This window comes from Rhipicephalus sanguineus, chromosome 1 (assembly GCF_013339695.2).
Source record: "Rhipicephalus sanguineus isolate Rsan-2018 chromosome 1, BIME_Rsan_1.4, whole genome shotgun sequence".
NCBI classification, from domain to species: Eukaryota; Metazoa; Arthropoda; class Arachnida; order Ixodida; family Ixodidae; genus Rhipicephalus; species Rhipicephalus sanguineus.
The window spans coordinates 290226885-290246363 of NC_051176.1; the positions used below are offsets into that span (position 1 = coordinate 290226885).

Here is a 19479-nt window from a genome sequence, read left to right on the forward strand (position 1 = left end):
CGTTTCGCGTGCTCTCGCTTGTTGCGGAGCAACCGAGTGTGCAAACATCACATCAGCGTTCGCGGTGTTCGCGGTACTCAATCGAATGGCGGAAATGACGAAAGGCGGCGATAAGCGCGCCCTCAACAACACTACTCAAGCACTCAAGCCGACTATCGTCTATTGTAATGTTCGTAGACAGCCGCGCAGCCAGGCCTGGCCAGGCGCAGCCAGCGGCGGCACGACTCGCTTGGCTCGCTTGCCGCCACCATAAACTATTGGCTACGTACACGAGTTACCTCTCGACGATGAATTTTTTCGCAAAAACGTAGCGATATCGAACTGTTTCACAAACCGTAGCATTTCTAGTGTATGCTTAAGGATTTAAACTTGAAGGTGGCATTTTTAGACAGCGCCTGATCTTATGGAGTTCGAGGACTATGAATGTCTACCGACGACCAATGTGGTTACCCACATGCTTGCGGGTGCCGCGGCTGGAATCATGGAACATTGTGTTATGTATCCTTTGGATTCTGTCAAGGTGAGTTGAAAAATTACTCACGTATCACGAGAAATCGACTTCGTAGTGTAGGATGCGCTTTGCACGCTTTCGCACTGTGCTTTTGAGTGCTGTGGTCTGCAGTAACCTTCCGATCGGACAACATATTTGTCTACTTAGCGTATGATCGCTTATTGCGTAACATAAGCTGACCCTGTTTAAAATTTTAGTAGATGTCACTACGCTCACCATAACAAGTCGTCTCGCGTTGGTGAGGTGCTGAAAAATGCGACCTTGATGTCTTGCCGACAGGTGCAGCACATGGTTCTCGTTGGTCTATTTCTTTAATTCTCGTAATCAAAGCATTTTTTCTTTGTTTTGCGAACACGGACACAAAATTGGCAGTGTAACCATGAGGTACGTATAAGTGGACTCCACTCTTGTCCGCTGAGAGCACTGAGTTACACAGGTGAGCCTCTCTCGTAAATCCGCTGTTCAGTAATTTGCGTTCACAACCTCTTTAATGGCCTATGACATTTCTGCAAATGGTTTATAGTTTATTGCTCGCGCTTAATATGTGTGAACACTGCTCTTCTACAATGCTTTCAAACGTGTGATTGAAGTGTCGCCATTCATTTCTGCTTTGATGACTCTCCTTTTGCAGACTAGAATGCAAAGCCTGCGACCCAGTCCAGGTGGCAGGTACACCTCCATCCCTGATGCTTTCTACAAAATGGTCCGGCATGAAGGTGCACTCCGACCCGTTCGAGGCATGAGTGCAGTGGTCGTTGGTGCTGGCCCGGCCCATGCTCTGTACTTCTCCTGCTATGAAAAGCTCAAGCGAACCATCAGTGGCACGGAACATGGAACAAACAGTCCAATTTCTCAAGGTGCTTAGACATTACCATGTACCTGCACAATAGCAAGCATCATGTCTTCAATGCGGTAACTTCTCAGATTGTAGGATTTGTATCAATTACCATATCATTTGGAACCTATTGTAGTAAATCACATGCTTGTCATTAATTGAGATTAGTGACTGTCGTTGTCATTCAACAAGAACACCGTGTAGTTGCTTCCCAGGTAGTTTTTTTTCTCACATATTTCTAATTGTGTTTTTAGAATTTAACCTTAACTGTGCAAGTTTTGTGGTGTATCATACACTTACCCTCTGGAGGGTTCTTTTTTTTTTTTTTGTTAGTAGTCATCATCATCAGCCTGTCTACGCCCACTGCAGGGCAAAGGCCTCTCCCATGTTCCGCCAATCAACCCGGTCCTGTGCTTTCTGCTGCCACGTTATACCTACAAACTTCTTAATCTCATCTACCCACCTAATTTTCTGTCTCCCCCTCACACGTTTGCCATCTCTTGGAATCCAGTCAGTTACCCTTGATGACCACCGGTTATCCTGCCGATGTGCTACGTGCCCGGCCCATATCCATTTCTTAGTAGTATACACAACTTAATGGGTAATTGTTTATTTTGCCTTACAGTAAAAAATGTCTCATAAATTTAAACGTACTGTACACTCTTGTGCATCCTACCCCATTTTTGTTCTAATTACTAAATATTCTTGCGGCTGTGGGTGAAATGTATGTTATACCAGCATACTCTTTTCGGTTGTGTCTATATGCATGCACAGTATATCGGCATTGAGAACCATAGTAGCAAAGCCACCATAGCTGCAGGTCATGTGTTAGACCAACCAAGCCGAGTTTGGTGCAATATGGTGAACATCTGTTTTTTTTTTTTTAATTTTTTATGCCACTGACCAAGCCAAAAGATGTCACGAGGTAAAAAGGGTGAACTGAGCAATGTGGTATTGATCCATGTTGAAAACTAAAGTTTTCGACTTGAATCAAAACTTTTGTTTCTAGTGTTAAGTTCAAGACAGATGTCTGGAGGCTATTTGTAGTCGTTGTTCACAGTGAATTTCTTATGAGGCTGGTCTAAGTCAATTTACTCAGGATGTGACATAAGAACGATGAGCCTCAGGCACAATCCTTCCCATAGTGGAAGAATGAGACAAGTTTCAAGGTGGCACTGCTGCTGCAATGCCCCAAGTTTTATATTTAAGGTCATGCTTTTTAATCGGTGTAAGCTGCCATTTTGTTCAGTGGGAAACTACATAGAAATGGGCAGCAAGATGGGATGTTTATGTTTGGATAGGATATGAACGTAGCTTGTATTAGCACAGTACATATAAGAAAGGAACACAGGCGTAGAGATAGATAGGCGCTAACTTATCTTAGTGCCTACCTATCTCTACGTCTGTGTCGTGTTCCTTTCTTTTATGTACTGCGCTAATACACACTACATTCATGGATGACCAAACAGCAAATATTCCCTCTTTGACCTAGCTGAGGCCTTTTTTTTTTAGCTCTGTTTCTCTGCTTCAGCATTACACAGCTTTCACTGAAGGGCGTGCTGTTATTATATAAAGTTCTTGACAGTTCGAGCATACCATTGCAAGTAACTTTTTTTATCCAGATGTAGTAAAACCTTGTTATGTACTGTGGAGGTGAATGCCAATATCACCTTCTTGAGATGGTATTGGCATCTCAAGTATGCTGTACATGGCTAAACCCATAAAACCTTCTACGTTTTTACAGCTGTTAGATGCATAGCAATCGCTAGCAGGGTTTCACCTTATGGGAAAAACTGCTTTTTTTTGGAGTTAGTGGGAACATGGTCTTGCTCTGAGCTCATGAATAAATGAAACGTCTATAACATTATGAGCTGACTATTCTTGCATAATTCCATACAGAAAGTTCATTGAAGAGAACTGAGGCCCTAGTTATTTAATTATGTTGAATTGGCAACCATCATGACATCATCATACTAATTCACTATTGAGAGTGATGTGTATAGTAAAATTGTGATTATAATGAAATTTTAAGGTGTTACAAGCATTCTGTTAGGAGAATGTAACCTAGAGTTCTAAGCCCCATCTGAACTCTTCACCCCGAGTCCTGGCCCCTCAAACTAAAGAACAGTGCTCAGGACTGAATGTTGTGTTGATTCGTATGGTACACTAATTATTTTTTATTTAAATGTAGATCCAATGCAGTGTTGAAACAGAAACGAAAGTTTTGCCCTAAGGTGTTTAAGATTGAAAAAAAAAGATGAATCCTTGAGGCTCTTCACTGTTTTGTATGGCTTTCACCAGAAAATTTTTTATTGCAGCCATCAATGCAATCTATATTATCATTTGTCACAAGCAACAGAATTGGACACTTGACTTCATAATAATTTAGCACTGCACATGGTAATGGTCAGTGTAAAATGACATACACTGAAAAACAAATTGCATGTAAATGAAACTCATTTTTAACTGTGGTGCTGGGGGAAGTTGGTGGCAATGGAACAAAGTTTCACAATGTCTGTAGTGCTTGAACTGGACACGTCATTTGCTAACAACAAACTATGTTTTTATTTTCTTGACAAGTAGCACATAGTTACTGTTTTGCAAGCCGATGCTGTGTAGCATAACAACAGTGTTTCAGACAAATAGAAGTTCATGGGAAGATCAAGACTTGAATAGATCCTTACAAAAGCAAGTTCACTTGTCTAAACATTGGCTCCAGCAACATTCCTTGTTCAACAATTTCTCATCTATAACAAGTGTGTTGTAACTACAGTATGTTTCAATGAAAGGGATTGTGGATTAGGCTTTAATGATATGGCTGTGTACTATTTCTGCACTAATTATTTATAAAAATGAAGTGTGAGCACATGTCACTTGATCTAGTTTGTGGTGGTATTGTTAGGCTCAGGTGCTTCATAGTGAAGCAAGTTAGTTACCAGCAAGCACAAACAGCCACATCTTTTTTTTTTTCCTTTAATGTTATTGCCAATTTAGGCCTTATGTTCAATTTCAGGTCTTGCAGGCTGCTTGGCCACAGTGATGCATGACAGCATAATGAACCCAGCTGAAGGTGAGTTTTTTTTTTTCCAGCTTTTCTCTCCTCTCATTTAGTTATGCCCTAATGTATTTTTTTTCCCCCGCAGTGGTGAAGCAGCGAATGCAGATGTACAACAGCCAGTTCAAGCGGTGCACAGAGTGCTTTCTGCATGTATGGCAGCACGAAGGAGCACGTGCCTTCTATCGGAGCTATACAACCCAGCTGTCCATGAACATTCCGTTCCAGTGTGTCCACTTTGTCACCTATGAGTTCATGCAGGTGGTAACCAACAAACGACGCACCTACAACCCAATGGCGCACATGGTGTCTGGTGGTGTGGCTGGTGCATTTGCTGCAGCTGTCACCACACCGCTGGATGTGTGCAAGACGTTGCTAAACACACAAGAGACCTCACTTCTAAAAACCACTCATCAGTCTCAAATCAGCGGCCTCATCAATGCAGCAACAACAATCTACAGCTGTTGTGGTATCAAGGGATACTTTCGGGTAGGTCATTCAAAACTTCGTCATTAGTCAAGTTGTCTGCCTTTTTTCTTGTGCTTGAGAAAATTTGGTATGGTCGTGTGAAGAATGTGCCAATAATATTGGCCCTTTTCTAGCTCAATGAGTTGGGATATATTTAGGTGGATGGAATATGCTATTTCATTAGGGGGAAAATTTCTTTAGTGCAAGGCTGCTACTGGGTAACAAGTGAAATATCAATTAAACATTTTAAGGGGGGACATGGCAATGAAAACTATCTTGGTTATTTATGAAAATAAAGTCATGAAATTTGGCATGAAGATGTGATATGTTGTGCTGATATCATAACTGCAATCGGTTTTGAGCTGTCTGTTGTAATTTTTGAGTTACAACACTTGATATACTCTCACTGTCATCCCAAAATTAATTAATGAATTAGACATAATTTCATCAAGATTTTTGCTTAAGGATATTCACAAGGGCCCATTCTGTGCCATAACGCTATTGGTTTATTTTTTAATATACAAATAAGCACGCACAAAAATTTTTGAAATTTCTTGTACATATTGTCTTACAAACAACTTTTACAAAAAGCCAATTATAAAAATCTGTATGATGTGCAGACAAATATGGACAGCTTTACGGCACTCACCAATGTCTCAAGATCTAAGCGCAGAAAACGGAATGGTTATATCTTTATTTGTTGTGAAATGGCCCAGGGATGACTGACAGCAAGTGTTCAAAATATGAAAGCTGTGAAAATGGAGCTCAAAGAAAATGGAGCTAAAAGCTAAGAAAATGGAACTCCGAAGGAAGCTGGCTTTATTTTTCATTGGAGAAATGCAGCTTTGTGGCTATCATGAGCTCTATCTGTCCTCTTTATGATGATGCCAATATGGTGGCACTGTGCCAAGGGAAAACTGCAGATTTGCATTTTCTAAAGCCCAATTTTCTCATAGTTTTTGATGACAGCACACTAGTAAAATGTTTTTTTTTTTTTCAACTTCTATTGCTTATTTTGGTCTAATGTTTCACCATGACATAAAACATGGTCTCAGGATTGCAGAAAAAAAATTAATTGAAAAATTGAACATTTTGACCAAATTTACCATTCCCATTGCCACATCCCCCCTTAATGCTTTTAAATACTTTGCCAAAATATTTTTAGAAACAATGCAGAAAATGTTCACTTGAATGACCTTTGCTGTAAAGTACAGTAAGATAAAATCAATAGTAAAATTTAGTTTCTTTCAGGGTTGCCAGTGGTGGCTACTTTTCGCCAGTTTGGCGAATTTGAGAGGCCCGTGGCGACCTAAAATTATGAATGGCGACATGGCGAATTTTTGGCGATTTTCGGCTTAGGTCTCCACTGAATTATGCATCCTAAGCTCAGTGGCTTCGCAACGAATGAGCGGCAACATTCTCTGTATCTGTCTTGGTTTTAGACCCCCGAGTAGAATGTGCACATCAAGCGTCATTCGGTATGTCCGTCCTGCAACTCGTGTGTATCTCCTCAATTCATCCAGATGCAGAAGGTACTGGAACGTCCCCCCAGCGACATTCTAGCAAAATGTAAGTCAGCGGACTGCCTTGCAAACCGCGAGGGGGCAGTGTTCTTAAGTTTATGGCTTTAGGTGCTTTAAGCTTCTCTAAAGTTTCGCTTCTGAAGGGGCTAGACGACGGGTTGGCAGCGTGTTCTGACCATTTGTTCCGCCAAAGCTCCAACTGTTCTGAATAGCTTGGCGACTTGTTCACTGTCGCAGTACCCCCAATTCAGCTCGTAAAGACAGTTATGGAATAGCGAAGGGAGGCGGATACGCGGCTATTTGGGCAATAAAAAATATTTATTGAGGCATTTTCCACTGTACTCAGTGAGCGTGTGCAATGAAAACAATTGCTATGTAACATTTTACATTGCCTACCTGTTCATTAATAACCCATCGGATTGACGCGTGTAGATATTATAAGTGACCATATGAAAATGTCGGTGGTGTCCGGTGTCATATTAGTTCACACTGAAAAGGTGTAAGACTCACTAATGCTCGGTTCCTGTAAGAATTCTCTCGTGTTACCTTCAACAAACCTTTTAATCCTTTTAATTCATATGAGGGTATGTAAAGCTGTCTACAAACAACGCTTCCACGGTTTTCGCCCAAGGTTTACCACACTTTTACTTTTGAAACGAGCGGACAGGGATGGAAGGATATCATGAGCGTTTCATTCATTCACCTCTGTGCCACCACGCACACCTTGCGGCTAGTCAGAGAAGTAGCACTATGCACTCTCATGATGAAGCGGGCGATACGACTGGCATTGGGAAACGTCAATATAACTTAAGGGTCTTGGATGGTACTGTGTTCTATGGGGCTATACGTGAATAGAAAGTTTTATTACTAGGTATGCCGCACATATCTAGAATGGCGACTTTTTGGCAAAATTTGCAAAAAAATGGCAACTTTTGGCGACTTTTTGCTCGTCGCTTGGCGACATTTACTCGAAAGTCACTGGCAACCCTGGTTTCTTTGGGCATATTACCCCATTAGGTTGTTCTAAATGGCAGGGTTGTGCCTTGCTGCATATTCCTTGCAGTCCAAGTTGTGGTATTACAATGACTATACTCAAAAACCAATTGAAGACCTAAACTGAGCAAGTTTTAAATTAGGTTGAAACTAAATATGCAAAATACAAAGATAATGCTATGAAGCCTGAATGTTTTGCAACTGGACCCTAGAATCCATCAAGACAAGGAACCTACCCATGCAAAGAAAATTAATGGAAGAATAAAGACTGGCTAGTGCACATATGGTAGATATTCGCAACTCTTGACTGGCAACTTGCTGCTGTTCCTAAAGCAGAAAGCGTACAACCAGTGTAAATTGCCAGTACCAACATATCGGGTAGAAACTTGGAGGATAACAAAGAAACCTGAAAAGTTGAGAACCATGCAGTGTGCGATGGAAAATGATAGGCGTAACATTAAGAGAAAAAAGTGGACCTGGGCAGGTCACGTAATGCAATGGTCAGATAACTGATGGTCAGTTAGAGCAATGGAATGGATGCGAAAAGATGGGAAATGTAGTAGTGGATGGTAGTGGGTTAGGTGGGATGGTTAAATTAAGGAGTTTGCAGGCATAAAATGTAATCAGCTCATGCAGGACAGGGAAAATTGGAGATCATTGGGAGAGGCCTTTGTCCTGCAGTAGACATAAAATGGGACGATAGCAAATTTGCTATGTCCAGCATGTGGGGTGCCTGCGTACCTCAGCAGTGGATGTAGTTACCACCTTTTTGTGGTAAGATAACATATACAAAGCATCCCAACCAGCATTAGTCAAGCCCTCAAAAATGGTACGCGATACGATTATGAGACCTATGGTGCTTGGTCGCCAGTCCTCTTCTGCCATCAAAATCCTTTTTGTTTACTAATTTGTGTAATAAGTGCTATGTGATTTGTGTATGCTTAGAGGGAATAATGAACTCATTTAATATTTGAAATGTGGATGTGAGTTTCTATGGGAATGCTGTTACTACACCCCAAGACACCCCATTCAGTCCTTTTCAGCATATTATGTTGTGGGTAATAATTTTTTCCACACTTCACTCATAGTGCGCAAGGTACGAAAAGTGATTGTGTGCATGCAGTGCGACACCAGTAGCCTTTGTAGTGGTTTAACTAAAATAAAGTGATCATATTCTGCAGACTCCAATACGGCATGGGTGGGGGGTGCAGAATGATGGAAGGAAGAACACGTCGTATAGCTCAAACAAAAAATTCCACTTTTAATAGTGGAGCTGTTTTAGGCTTGCAGTAAGTCCGCATAGTGTATGCAAAAACTCATGCATGTATGCGCCACAGAAATCGGGCAATCCCCACTACCGAGTCCTGCAGGTGTGAGGGAAAGCGAAGACATTAGAGGGCAAGAGCGAAGCGAAGGAGAGTGATGGAGAGCAGTGGGAGAGGAGGTTGCAGCCTGGGGTGGGAGAGAGTAAAGTCTAGTAAAACGAGGAGTGCTGAGGCAAGGAGTCGGGAAGGAGGAGGGAAGCGGCCGTAAAGCAGGTCTCTTCGATTTGGCTGCACTTGAGCATAGTTCACGAAAGTGCCGTGCCAGTGCTGCACCAGTTCTTTCAATGTGAGTGCAGCCCGACACTAGCGGTTTCGATGCAGTGGTCAAATCGAGGGCAAAAGTGTAGCCATGTACCTTGCGCTACTTGCACGAGACGAGAACTCGCGAGGAAGCTAGTGCTGAAGCGCAGATGAACTCGTGCAGCACGACGTCAAATCGAGTGCAGAAGTGCAGGTGGCGCGCGCTGCACTCGCCAAATCGAGCGCCAAAGTGCAGCATTCTTGAACTAGTGCAGAAAGTGCAGCCAAATCAAGGAAACCTGGAAACTCTGCTCGGCAAAGTGGAGAGGAGGAAGGAAAGGAGGAGGAGAATTAAATAAAATGCAGTAAAATTTTGAGGCAGGATTCAAACCTGGGTACCCACAGTCTGAAGGAGAGCGCCATAACCACTTGGCTATCTAGGCGCGGTAGCTGAACAAGCATTTATGGGAACCATATGATTTTGTTCCTGTGGGCAAGAGAAAGAGAAAAAGATAGAGAGAAAAAAAAGATAAAAGGAATGAAAGACAAAAAGAAAGAGAAACAGAGAAAGAAAGAAATAGAGATAGAGGGGGAAAGAGAAAGAAAGCAGGTCATAGCCATGTATAGTATAATATAGCAAAGGGGTGTGGTGTCCGCACTAGCTGACCGCGACTGCGAGCCGGCTTTCGACCGAAAGCGGGACAAAACACCATCCTGCAAGCAGGTTGGCGGGACAGGGGGACCCCAGCCGCAAAACCGGGACATGTCCTATCTAAATCGGGACGTCTGGTCACTTTAGATTTAACCCCAGTAGTGAACTGGCTCTCCAACCATGTAAGTGGCAAGCTGTTGGAACTGATGTTGTCTTCTGTTAAACGTGAACTCAGCAGCTTTGCCATCGTAAATGCTGCTGTCACGGCATACGTAATAATGCAGCACTTTTCACATCTGATGTGCTGCAAGTGCAGAAAAATAATTACACAGGACACAGTGTACTGTGACTGAGTGGGATGTTTTAGGACACAATAACAGCTTTCGCATTTGAAGTCACACTCTTAATTAAAAATTTAACAAGTTGTTAGAATAATAATTTATATTTAGCCAGTTTATTAGTGCAATAAAATTATTGTGGTGATGGAAGAGGACTAATTACCAAACACCGTAGGTCTTACAACCATGTCTTGCATGAGTTCTTTTTGGCAGCTTGGATAATGTTAGCTGAGACATTCTGCATGATGAAATTTTCTGGCATGAAAGGAAGATGCAGAAATGGCAAAATGAAAAAAAAAGCGCTTTGTTGTGTCATGTTTTCATATCTTTTATGGGTATGCGAATAGTGATTTTTGAGACAGAGTCGAATCGGAATCAAATAGTGCGAGGATTGAATCGGAGTTCTTGGCAATTGGACAGCCGTTTTTACAGTTTATGTAAAATAATGTCCTCATCCAACTATTCATAATTTGAGCATTAAAAAGCACAAATGGAGTAAACATATTACTCTTCATGTACAGAGCTCTTCACAGAGTGCGAATGATCATTGTATAGCCGATATAGTCTGGCTTCCTGAGCAATGTAGACTTCTGCACCCTGTAGACTCTCATGTTTTATGCCTATATGTACCATGCCCATGTGGATGAAATTTATTGTACTCCTGCACCACCTGCGATACTTTAGTGGTGCAGGTGGGCACCCTAGCCCTTCTCGCATTCTGTACTCCTGCACCAATTCCGTGTTTATTTGGGTGCAGCCAACATTTTGAAATGTTCGTCAACTATTAAATAAATATTCGTATTTATGAATAGCAATGGTTCGATTTAAGGAGCAGATTGAGTAGGAAGAATAGGATGCTACTATTTGATTCAGTGTTTTAATATTTACACAGGTGTAGTATTCTTCGTCCTTTAATGACGGATGTGCGAGTGTTTCACATTAAATGTACTGTAGTAAAATCGTTAGTTCTTAATTTTAATTTGTGTTTCATATGATAATTACATACAGTAGAATCCTGATAATCCAAACTGAGGACCTCAGGATTTTGTTTGAATTATCAGAAGCGGGATTATCAGAAGTTCTCAAAAGTATGGCTCCGGGCAACATACCAACTATTGTTGTGATGTTTATTGTTTCTCAGTGCCTCAGCAACAGCATAGGCAGCTCTGCATGATGGCCAGTAAAGTTTTTCGATGTCATCGATTGTACTGATACTCGTTATCATACAACGCGTTCATGCATGTGTAATTAATGGATGAAATGTGTTGTGTCCTGTGACAGTTGGTAGCCCCTTCCCATTCTTAAGACGGTTTTCCACATAACACCAGTGTACTGCCGTGAAAGTGACTTTAGGAAGTGTTTGGCACACCGTAGACCAGTGGCGTGATCTTCTACACGTTCCTGAAATGGACGGAGACGGTTCGTACGTTTGAGTCGCACGCGATTGGTCAATGCGAGCCGTGGCGAGCGCTGCGACGTTAATTGTCACGTGAGCCGTGGGCGGAGGTGAAAGAACTGTCGGAGGGACCGTCTGGAACGAAACGGATGGACGGATACGCAAGATACCGTCTCGAGTGCCTACGTTTCAATCCAATCCAAGCCGTCTGGCAGCTATTTTAATCCATCCGTTTCGTTTTGGACGGTCTTTCCGACCGTTCTTTCGCCTCCATCCGAAACCAGACACGTGACGCCACGACTCACGTGACAATTAACGTCGCGACTCACATTGACCAATTCGCGTGCGACTCAAACGGACGGACCGTCTCCGTCCGTTTTAGGAACGTGTACAAGATCGTGCCACAGGGGTCTCAACACGCCTCGGCTAGCAGGCCCCCTAACATTGCTTTGAGAAAGAATGCCCTTCCCATATCCCATATATGGGTCATTTCTGAAGAGGATTTGATGTCAGGTTTCGAAAAACATATCGATACGGATTTCCACAATGACTAAAATATTGAGTTTCTGTTCCACGGTGATGTTTTGACTCAATGTGACCACGTTGGGTGCCTCACGAAAAAAAAAAAGCTTGAGACCCATGTTGAGACCAGTCCTGTCCCTGTAGCTTACCCGAACAAAGTGCTATTAATTGCATTAGGTGAGAAAGTAGTGCAAGTACTATATTTGGCAAAGTCACAAAACTGTATTTCGTGTGAAGCCGTGGGCTGCTAGCGAAAAGTCCGGCCCGCGGGCCGCTTGTTTGAGATCCCTGCAGTAGACCAAGGCCAGACCGTTTCGATCTTTTTTTTTTTTTTTTTTGTTCTTCCTCGGTCAGCATGCGATTGTTGGTGCACGCAGTTTGACTAGTTTGGCTATTTTGTAGGTAGGCAGCCAGCTTTATCTGCGACTGTTCGTGACATAAAAACACGAATGTTCAGCTAGAAGCAACAAAGGCAGCAGATAATTCTAGGCACGGACAAGCAAAAAGTTTTAATTAACCAAATTTGTGCAGTGGGGCAGTGTGAATTAAGTGGCTTTAAAATACATTGAAAACATAGCGGGTCAACCAAAAGTTTAAGATTTGTTTGAATTTACCTGAAGGTTTGAATTATCGAGAGTCTACTTTATTAAGGTTTCTCTTTTGCTGGATATCTCACCTATAGTTTGATTACTGCAGTCTGCACAAGGCTACTTTTAGCCAATTATGCGTTCTAATTTCCTGCTGCATGCAAGGTGAATGTGCAGCATCCATTCAGACTTGGTAAGGCTGCCTATTGCAGAACAGGCAGAACAACTGATTACCTGATGATAGTGGCACATTCAGTGTCAGCACTGTTGACCTGCCTTGCGTCGAGCTCTTCAAGTACCTCAGTTTGTCAGTATCGACTGACAGCACCCTGAAGTACGAAACGAACACGTCTCCGTACCGCTATGCTTAAAGGGCCAGTAAACAGGCCCCCGACTTTTTTTCACACCTCACAAACCAGCTCGCTCATTCGTGCAGAAGGTCGCAGTGATCACAACTTACGAATATCACAGCGCTGTGAACCACGCAGAAGCTATATCTAAAAAAAAAAAAAACTCCCATGCACCTCTCCTGTGCCTGAGCAGTCCTCTTCACCCGTTAAGTGACGTAATATTGCCCATGGGCAACGTTACATTCCACTGACCTTGTCGATTGGGTATCTGCACTACGAAACTGCACCTTGGCCCCGAGGTGATGTGGTTTTGGCTGCACATTTGTAGTGCGTGTCGTGTATTTGTTTACCTCATCACTGCCTCGCACTGGGCTTCCTTATCCCGCCGCCTGCAAGTAACTGACATGTGCAACACATGGAGGAAGCTTTGCTCTGTCATTGGTTGCATGCCAATGACATAATCGCTGATGTCATGTTACGTTGCTGGTATGGGCATAGTCACGACGATAGGCTACACCTGCTGCTCTGCGCAGCGGAGAAGAGTAGACAGGTTGAGCGAGAAACCGAAACTAGCCAAATGAGCTAGGAACCGAAACTAGCCAAAATGGTTGTTTTATCTCTTACAGCTTCATTGTTACACCACTTATTTGCAAAGTTCTTGTGGCAGCATGTCCACATTGTACAAGTGTACACTTACCTCTTCATCACAAATTTTGGACTGCAGCATTGTTTACTGGCCTTTTAAGGGGCCCTGTCACTATCGGAGTTAATTGCATCACGAGTCAACTGCCATAAAACCTTTTAAAATCCGTGAAGTTGACCAGAGTTGCAGTGTTTTGTTTGTCGCACGCTTTAAGTACTTTCTCTCTATTTTTGTCCCAACAAGTGCAATGAGAGCTAGACAGGAAAGGATGACAAGAGGGCAAGAAGCTACGTCTGTACATCGGCGAATATCGTGACCTTGAGCACTTTCTTTTCTTTTTTCTTTGAATGTGTGGCTCATTTTCAGCATGATTACGAGTGCGTTGGTGTAATTCTGTAGTGCATAATTCCAGCACTACAGACTGTTATATAGATGGATTTCGGTGCCACCATATTGGGCACCGAAATCCATCCTTTTGCCATTTTGTATCTTTAGCAACTAAACAAACAGTGCTACTGTAGATGCATACATATGAAAATGGTTGGGCTGGTGCATTTGACATTTCATGAAATTCGTACATTTGACATTTTTACATGACATTTTTTACATTTAACAATTGCAAGGTGGCAGTGCCCATATGTGGAATGTAAAATCGTCTAAGAGTGCAGTGCGCATACGTGATGGCACCGTGCAGCAACCGCGGTAACTATGCAGCTCAAGATGCTCAAATCAGCCATTGGCTGTGTCTGCCAGTTTATGACGCAATTGGGCCAGTCCGTGGCATCATTTATCGAGAGAAGAGCAAGCGATTTCCAGCTGACTTTGAAAATAGTAAATTGCCTGCCACGTGCTGTGCTATATTGTTTAGCTCATATATTCACAAGAGCCTCAACTGCCGACCGGCAGCATTTTCTGACTATGTTCAAGAAGTGTTGCAGGACCCCTTTAAGCGGGACACCGTGACTGGCGTTTTCAACACATAAAAGACCACCTGAAATGAAAAATTCTCCATGCTATCATGCAACTCATAATGCAATACCTCCACAAGTGCTGGCCTGCCACTAAGGATATTTAATCGTGCCTTGCTGCCATGGAGGCTAAAATGTTGTGCTGGATCAGCGGAGCGATTTGTTTAGGCCACTTACAAGCACAACCTTTGCCTGCTGTACATTGTTGTCCCAGTTACTGAGAAGATCAAGGAAAATGGAGACCGAGATCTAGATCTTAGCAACCGAGTGGGACTGAGGCCAAGAAAGAACACTTCTGTTGAACACTTATGTCATTATGGCCGATAGCCACAGAGTGGAGAAGCACATGAGGCACTTCTGTTGATTTCGGCATTCTGTTGTCTGTGCACAATTTTATCGTTCAATATTCTGCCAGCAGTACTGACAGGAGAGTTTGGATTTGTAGTAGTTTGTAGAGCATTCGCATGATTTTCGTCATGGTGGCCTTTCAGCACGTATGTCATTATATTCTTTCCAAATGTACCTCACGCACACATTACCTGAACAAACCACACTTAATCAAGCCACTCATCTTACGTTTTGAAGAATTCCGCCAAGCCAGTTTCGTCCCTGAAAATGTATTGAGCGTTGCTCAAAAATCACCCAGACTGCCCCCATGGTTTGACTTCATGCAACTCTGTGATTTGTCACTCACCCACCTGAAGGAGAGAAACACGCCACCAGAACACGTAATACAAGATTTCCGTGCATTACCACTTAAGTACAGAGATTACATGGAATATTATAGAGACGGTTCCAAAACGAAAAACCATGTGGGTGTTGGGATCGTGACAGGGGAAAGTGCAATTAGCATCAGGCTACCTGAATGCATGTCCATTTTTACAGCTGAAGTCTATGCTCTGAGAGAAGCAGTGCGATGCATAATCTCAAAAAAACACAAGAAGGCAGTCCTTTACACAGACTTGCTAAGCGCATTAAAAGCTCTAGACTTCAAATCTGAGTACGAACCACTAATAGGCGACATTTTAAATATGGTAGTACGTTATAACGAAGCTCAGATTCGGTTCTGCTGGGTACCAAGCCACGTTGGCATACCTGGCAACGAGAAGGCTGACAAATGTGCTTCTCTGGCAGCTCGCAGAACAGTCACCAAAGTAAAAATTCCCTTCAAAGATAGCCGGCAAGTAACAAAACTGGCCCTGTTAACAAAGTGGCAGCAAAATTGGGACACATGCAAAAGTAATAAACTCCATCTGGTAAAACCAGCGCTCGCAGAATGGAAAACCTGTTGTCACCAAGAACGGTTTATCGAAGTCGTGTTATGCAGACTACGAATCGGACATACTCACCTGACACACAACTTCTTACTTGCAAACGAGCCCCAAACAACTTGTGAAGATTGCCAAGAGCCGTTAACAGTTATACACATACAGTCGGATCCCGCTATAACGAATACCACTACAACGAAATTTCCGCCACAACGAATAATTTTCGATTCCCCGTCAGCCGCCCATAGAAAACAATGCGAAAAATGTCTCGTCACAACGAATACTTTTTCTGGGTATTTCCGCTTGAACGAAGTTTTCACGAGTGCCAGCACATAAGGAAACACAGCTTGCCTAGGATTGCCGCGAAATTCCGCTAGAAACTCTATCATTTCTCGTTGCCAGAGCCGTGCGGCCGCATCGCAAGACCCGTGTTTTCATTGGAGACATGCTTTCTGCCACCACACGCACATCCCGGTAAATTATTCGCCATTGAGATGCTCGGCGACAGATCGTCCATCCGCCATGATGCTGCCGGCGGGTTTGATGCGCATGTGGGCCACGAAAGAATCGTTCTTCAAGAATTCCCGCCATTGTTTTCACGAAGCACTAAAAAAAAAACAAAAAAAAGTACTGCTCGTCGTCACATGCCCTGCAATCGTGAATGACATCCACTAGGGATGGTCAATTAAAATTTTTAATCGATTAATCGTTAATTGTTAATCGATTTAGCCTTTAATCGATTAATTGCTTTCGGTGGAACCTTTTAATCGATTAATCGATTAATTGGCATTTTTAATGGGTGCTTTAAAACCGATATCTCTTTGTTTGAGAGGCATCGTTCGTGTTTAATATGGGCCCAAATCTTTTCATTAGACGCGCTGACGATCCAAAATTCCCACTTTCGAAAGTGTCGACGACGGGCCCCTTGTGTCCAGTATGCGAAAATTCACACTTTCACACACTAGACATAAGGGGCCCGTCGTTGTTGGTTGATGTCGCGGATTCAAGCATCTGTGCCTATCATCCCTGGACTATTCGGCAGCAGGTCGCATTTTCTCGAAGCATGCCTACTCGAGCTCATCGAAACCGGAGGCGCGTTTGGGGACCACACTGGTTGGAAAATCGCAGTTGAAACATGCAGTGTGTCGGAGGGTGAGGAAATCCCGAGAAAGGTAAAAGAGAGACGAGGAGAAATTAAATAAGATGCTCGCTCTAGTAAGCAAGTCATCTTTTCTCGGTTTGTCGGTTAGATATTGTGGAAGCCCTACATAATGCTATAATTGCGGACTGACGCGATCTTTTTCTTGAGGTTACCTATGCAGAGATCACACAGAAATATACTGGCCTCAAACAGACCATCCGTACAGGCACGTGCGGGAAATAGAAGGAAAGAAGATCACATTTAGGGGCTCGTTTTTCTTTGTTAGACACAATATTAGTTAGAACTACCAGACAATATTGCCAACAAAAAGTATAGGGGGTGTTATTTGTAATAATTGGGATATAAATCTGAAGAAAGTGAAGTGGACGGAAAGATAACTTGCCGCCGGAAGGGACCGAACCTGCAACCTTCGAATTACTTTTAGGGGCTCGTTTTTCTTTGTTAGACACAATATTAATTAGAACTATCAGACAATAATACGAAGGAAAGTATAGGGGAGGTTAAGAGTGTGTGACAAAGAAAAACGAGCCCTTAAAAGTCACCTTCTTTCCCTCATTCATAGCGAGGGTCTCGTTCTGGCAGACTTGGTGCCTTCAGGTAGCTTGGTGCCTTCAGGTAGTATGCGAGGGATTATTGGTCAGCTGCCAGCTCGTAAAAAAAGGTCACTTGCTACGTGACACCAAAAGGCAGAAAAAGAGTGTTCGACACTCGCCGCCATGGCTGTGATCGGCGCTGACTAACACTCCTAGGTTTAAATGCACATGTGTACATATACCCTATGAAGTGGACGGGGGGATGACCGCCGCCGTAGCTCAGTGGTCGCAAGTTCGGTCCCTGCCGGCGGCAAGTTATCTTTTCGTCCACTTTACTTTCTTCACAATGATATCCCAATTATTACAAATAACATCCTCTATACTTTCCTTGGCATTATTGTCTGTTAGTTCTAATTAATATTGCGAGAAATAGAGTGACATGAGTTTCTGCCTCCCGGCTAGAAAAAACAGCAGCTGCACCAGTATACTCCGCAGGTTTCACCTGATCTTTGCCGTAACACAGCGCCACTCACACCTTTTCAATCGTGCGTACATCCTGAACTGTGAGCGCTATCTAGTGTATCAGACATTACAACATAAATTGCGTGACTGTCCTTTCTTGTCACAGCAGAAGACGGGGGCCTCTAGCTGAAAGCTGTATTTCTCCCTAAATATGCGACCATACAGTATTACTAAGTGCTACAAGGTCACTTCTTCAATAGTAATGCACTGGATGCTAGACGTTCGTTGCGTAAAGTTGCGGATTACATAAAGGGTCTATAAGGGCCTTTTCACAATTCGCGAGTGCGCATTGCTGCACTACATTTTCTCCTCGAGAGAAGACGAGGTCGTAGTTGCACGTGCTGGCGTTTGTCCATTATGCGTGTTCGTGTCAAACCGCGCTTGAACACTCTGCTTGAAGAAGTGACTAGCTGCCATTTATTGGGCTAACTGCATCGTAGGAAAGTTAGCTCAACAATTATGAAAATGCTATATATACCCTATAAGACGGACAGTTGGGCTAGTTGGTATACAGCATAATAAGGTTACTAGCGTCGTTGTCCTCTTTATGCTAGCAAACGTATCTTATTATGTATATACGGATTACCTAATCATCTCCCCGTCATCGTACTTCATCACTCTTTTTGCCCCGTTGCGTTTTCCTCGTTGCAGAGTAGCAGGCAGGGGCGTACTAGCTCAGGCCACCCTCTCTGCCTTATAATACATTTTCTCTCTCTCTTTCATTGGTAAACAATATTTTATTTGCTAAAGAGTAAAGCAGAACGGCACTAAGAAACAGTGAGTAAATAAGCAGCGCATATTACAATGCCGCACTTACACAAGAAACGAGTAAAATCTGAGGGTTGAATAAAATACAAAGAAAGTTGCGATTGACTCTACAGGTGACGAAAACTACTCGTTTATCAAATGTAAGCAGACATGCGTTTATGCGGCAACACGATGAAACAGCGCAGCAAAAAACAAACACGAACAAAATAAGCTACAAGAGGATGCGCTGGCACGTATGAAATTTACAGAAAAGAATAAACTTCTCTTTTGAAAGTTGGCGAATCCACGTGCTGCTGACTTTCTCAACAGTCCCCTTTTTTGTTTTGTTTCATGGGGTTGCTGCTCCAAACCACATACTTTTTTCTGGGACCAAATGTCAGTTGCCCGAGATGCTCGGGCGACAACCGACACCTCCTTTGGGTCGCCACACATCCAGCATGCGAAAAAAGGCGCTCGGGTGCTACTCACGTTGCAGGAATTGTCAAAAAATCCATTGCAACGTGAAACACGTGATCTAGGCCAGTTCGCATGCTGTGCCCAGTCTCAAGTGAATTCGGATTGGGGCGGCGATAGACTACAGGGTTACTATAGTATGTCTTGAACTGAGAAGGCATTTAGTTCATCGGATCGTACTCCAGTGCAACACAATGGCGTAGAAGTGCGCGATCGACGGCATCCCAAATAGAACCAGAAAAAGTAGTTATATTCGGCTTTGCAACTTCCTGCGTCTAAGGATAGCGTTCAGGGTCTGCGTCTCAGGATAGCGCGCCTCGCAGTCATGGGCTCCGGCCAAGGGGCGAGGTTGGGGGCGGGAGGGGGG

The 19479-nt window shown here is 43.2% G+C and overlaps 1 protein-coding gene across 1 annotated transcript in view; it reads left to right on the plus strand.

Annotated features, from left to right (window-relative positions):
* Positions 1–203: 203 nt before the first annotated feature.
* LOC119379240 (mitoferrin-2) overlaps positions 204–19479 on the plus strand; it is a 28586-nt gene continuing 9310 nt past the window's right edge. The window contains exons 1-4 of the mRNA XM_037648478.2: positions 204–520; positions 1143–1368; positions 4360–4416; positions 4490–4890. Coding sequence (XP_037504406.1) covers positions 404–520; positions 1143–1368; positions 4360–4416; positions 4490–4890 — 801 coding nt within the window. The 5' untranslated portion in view covers positions 204–403. The remainder of the gene's footprint in view (positions 521–1142; positions 1369–4359; positions 4417–4489; positions 4891–19479) is intronic.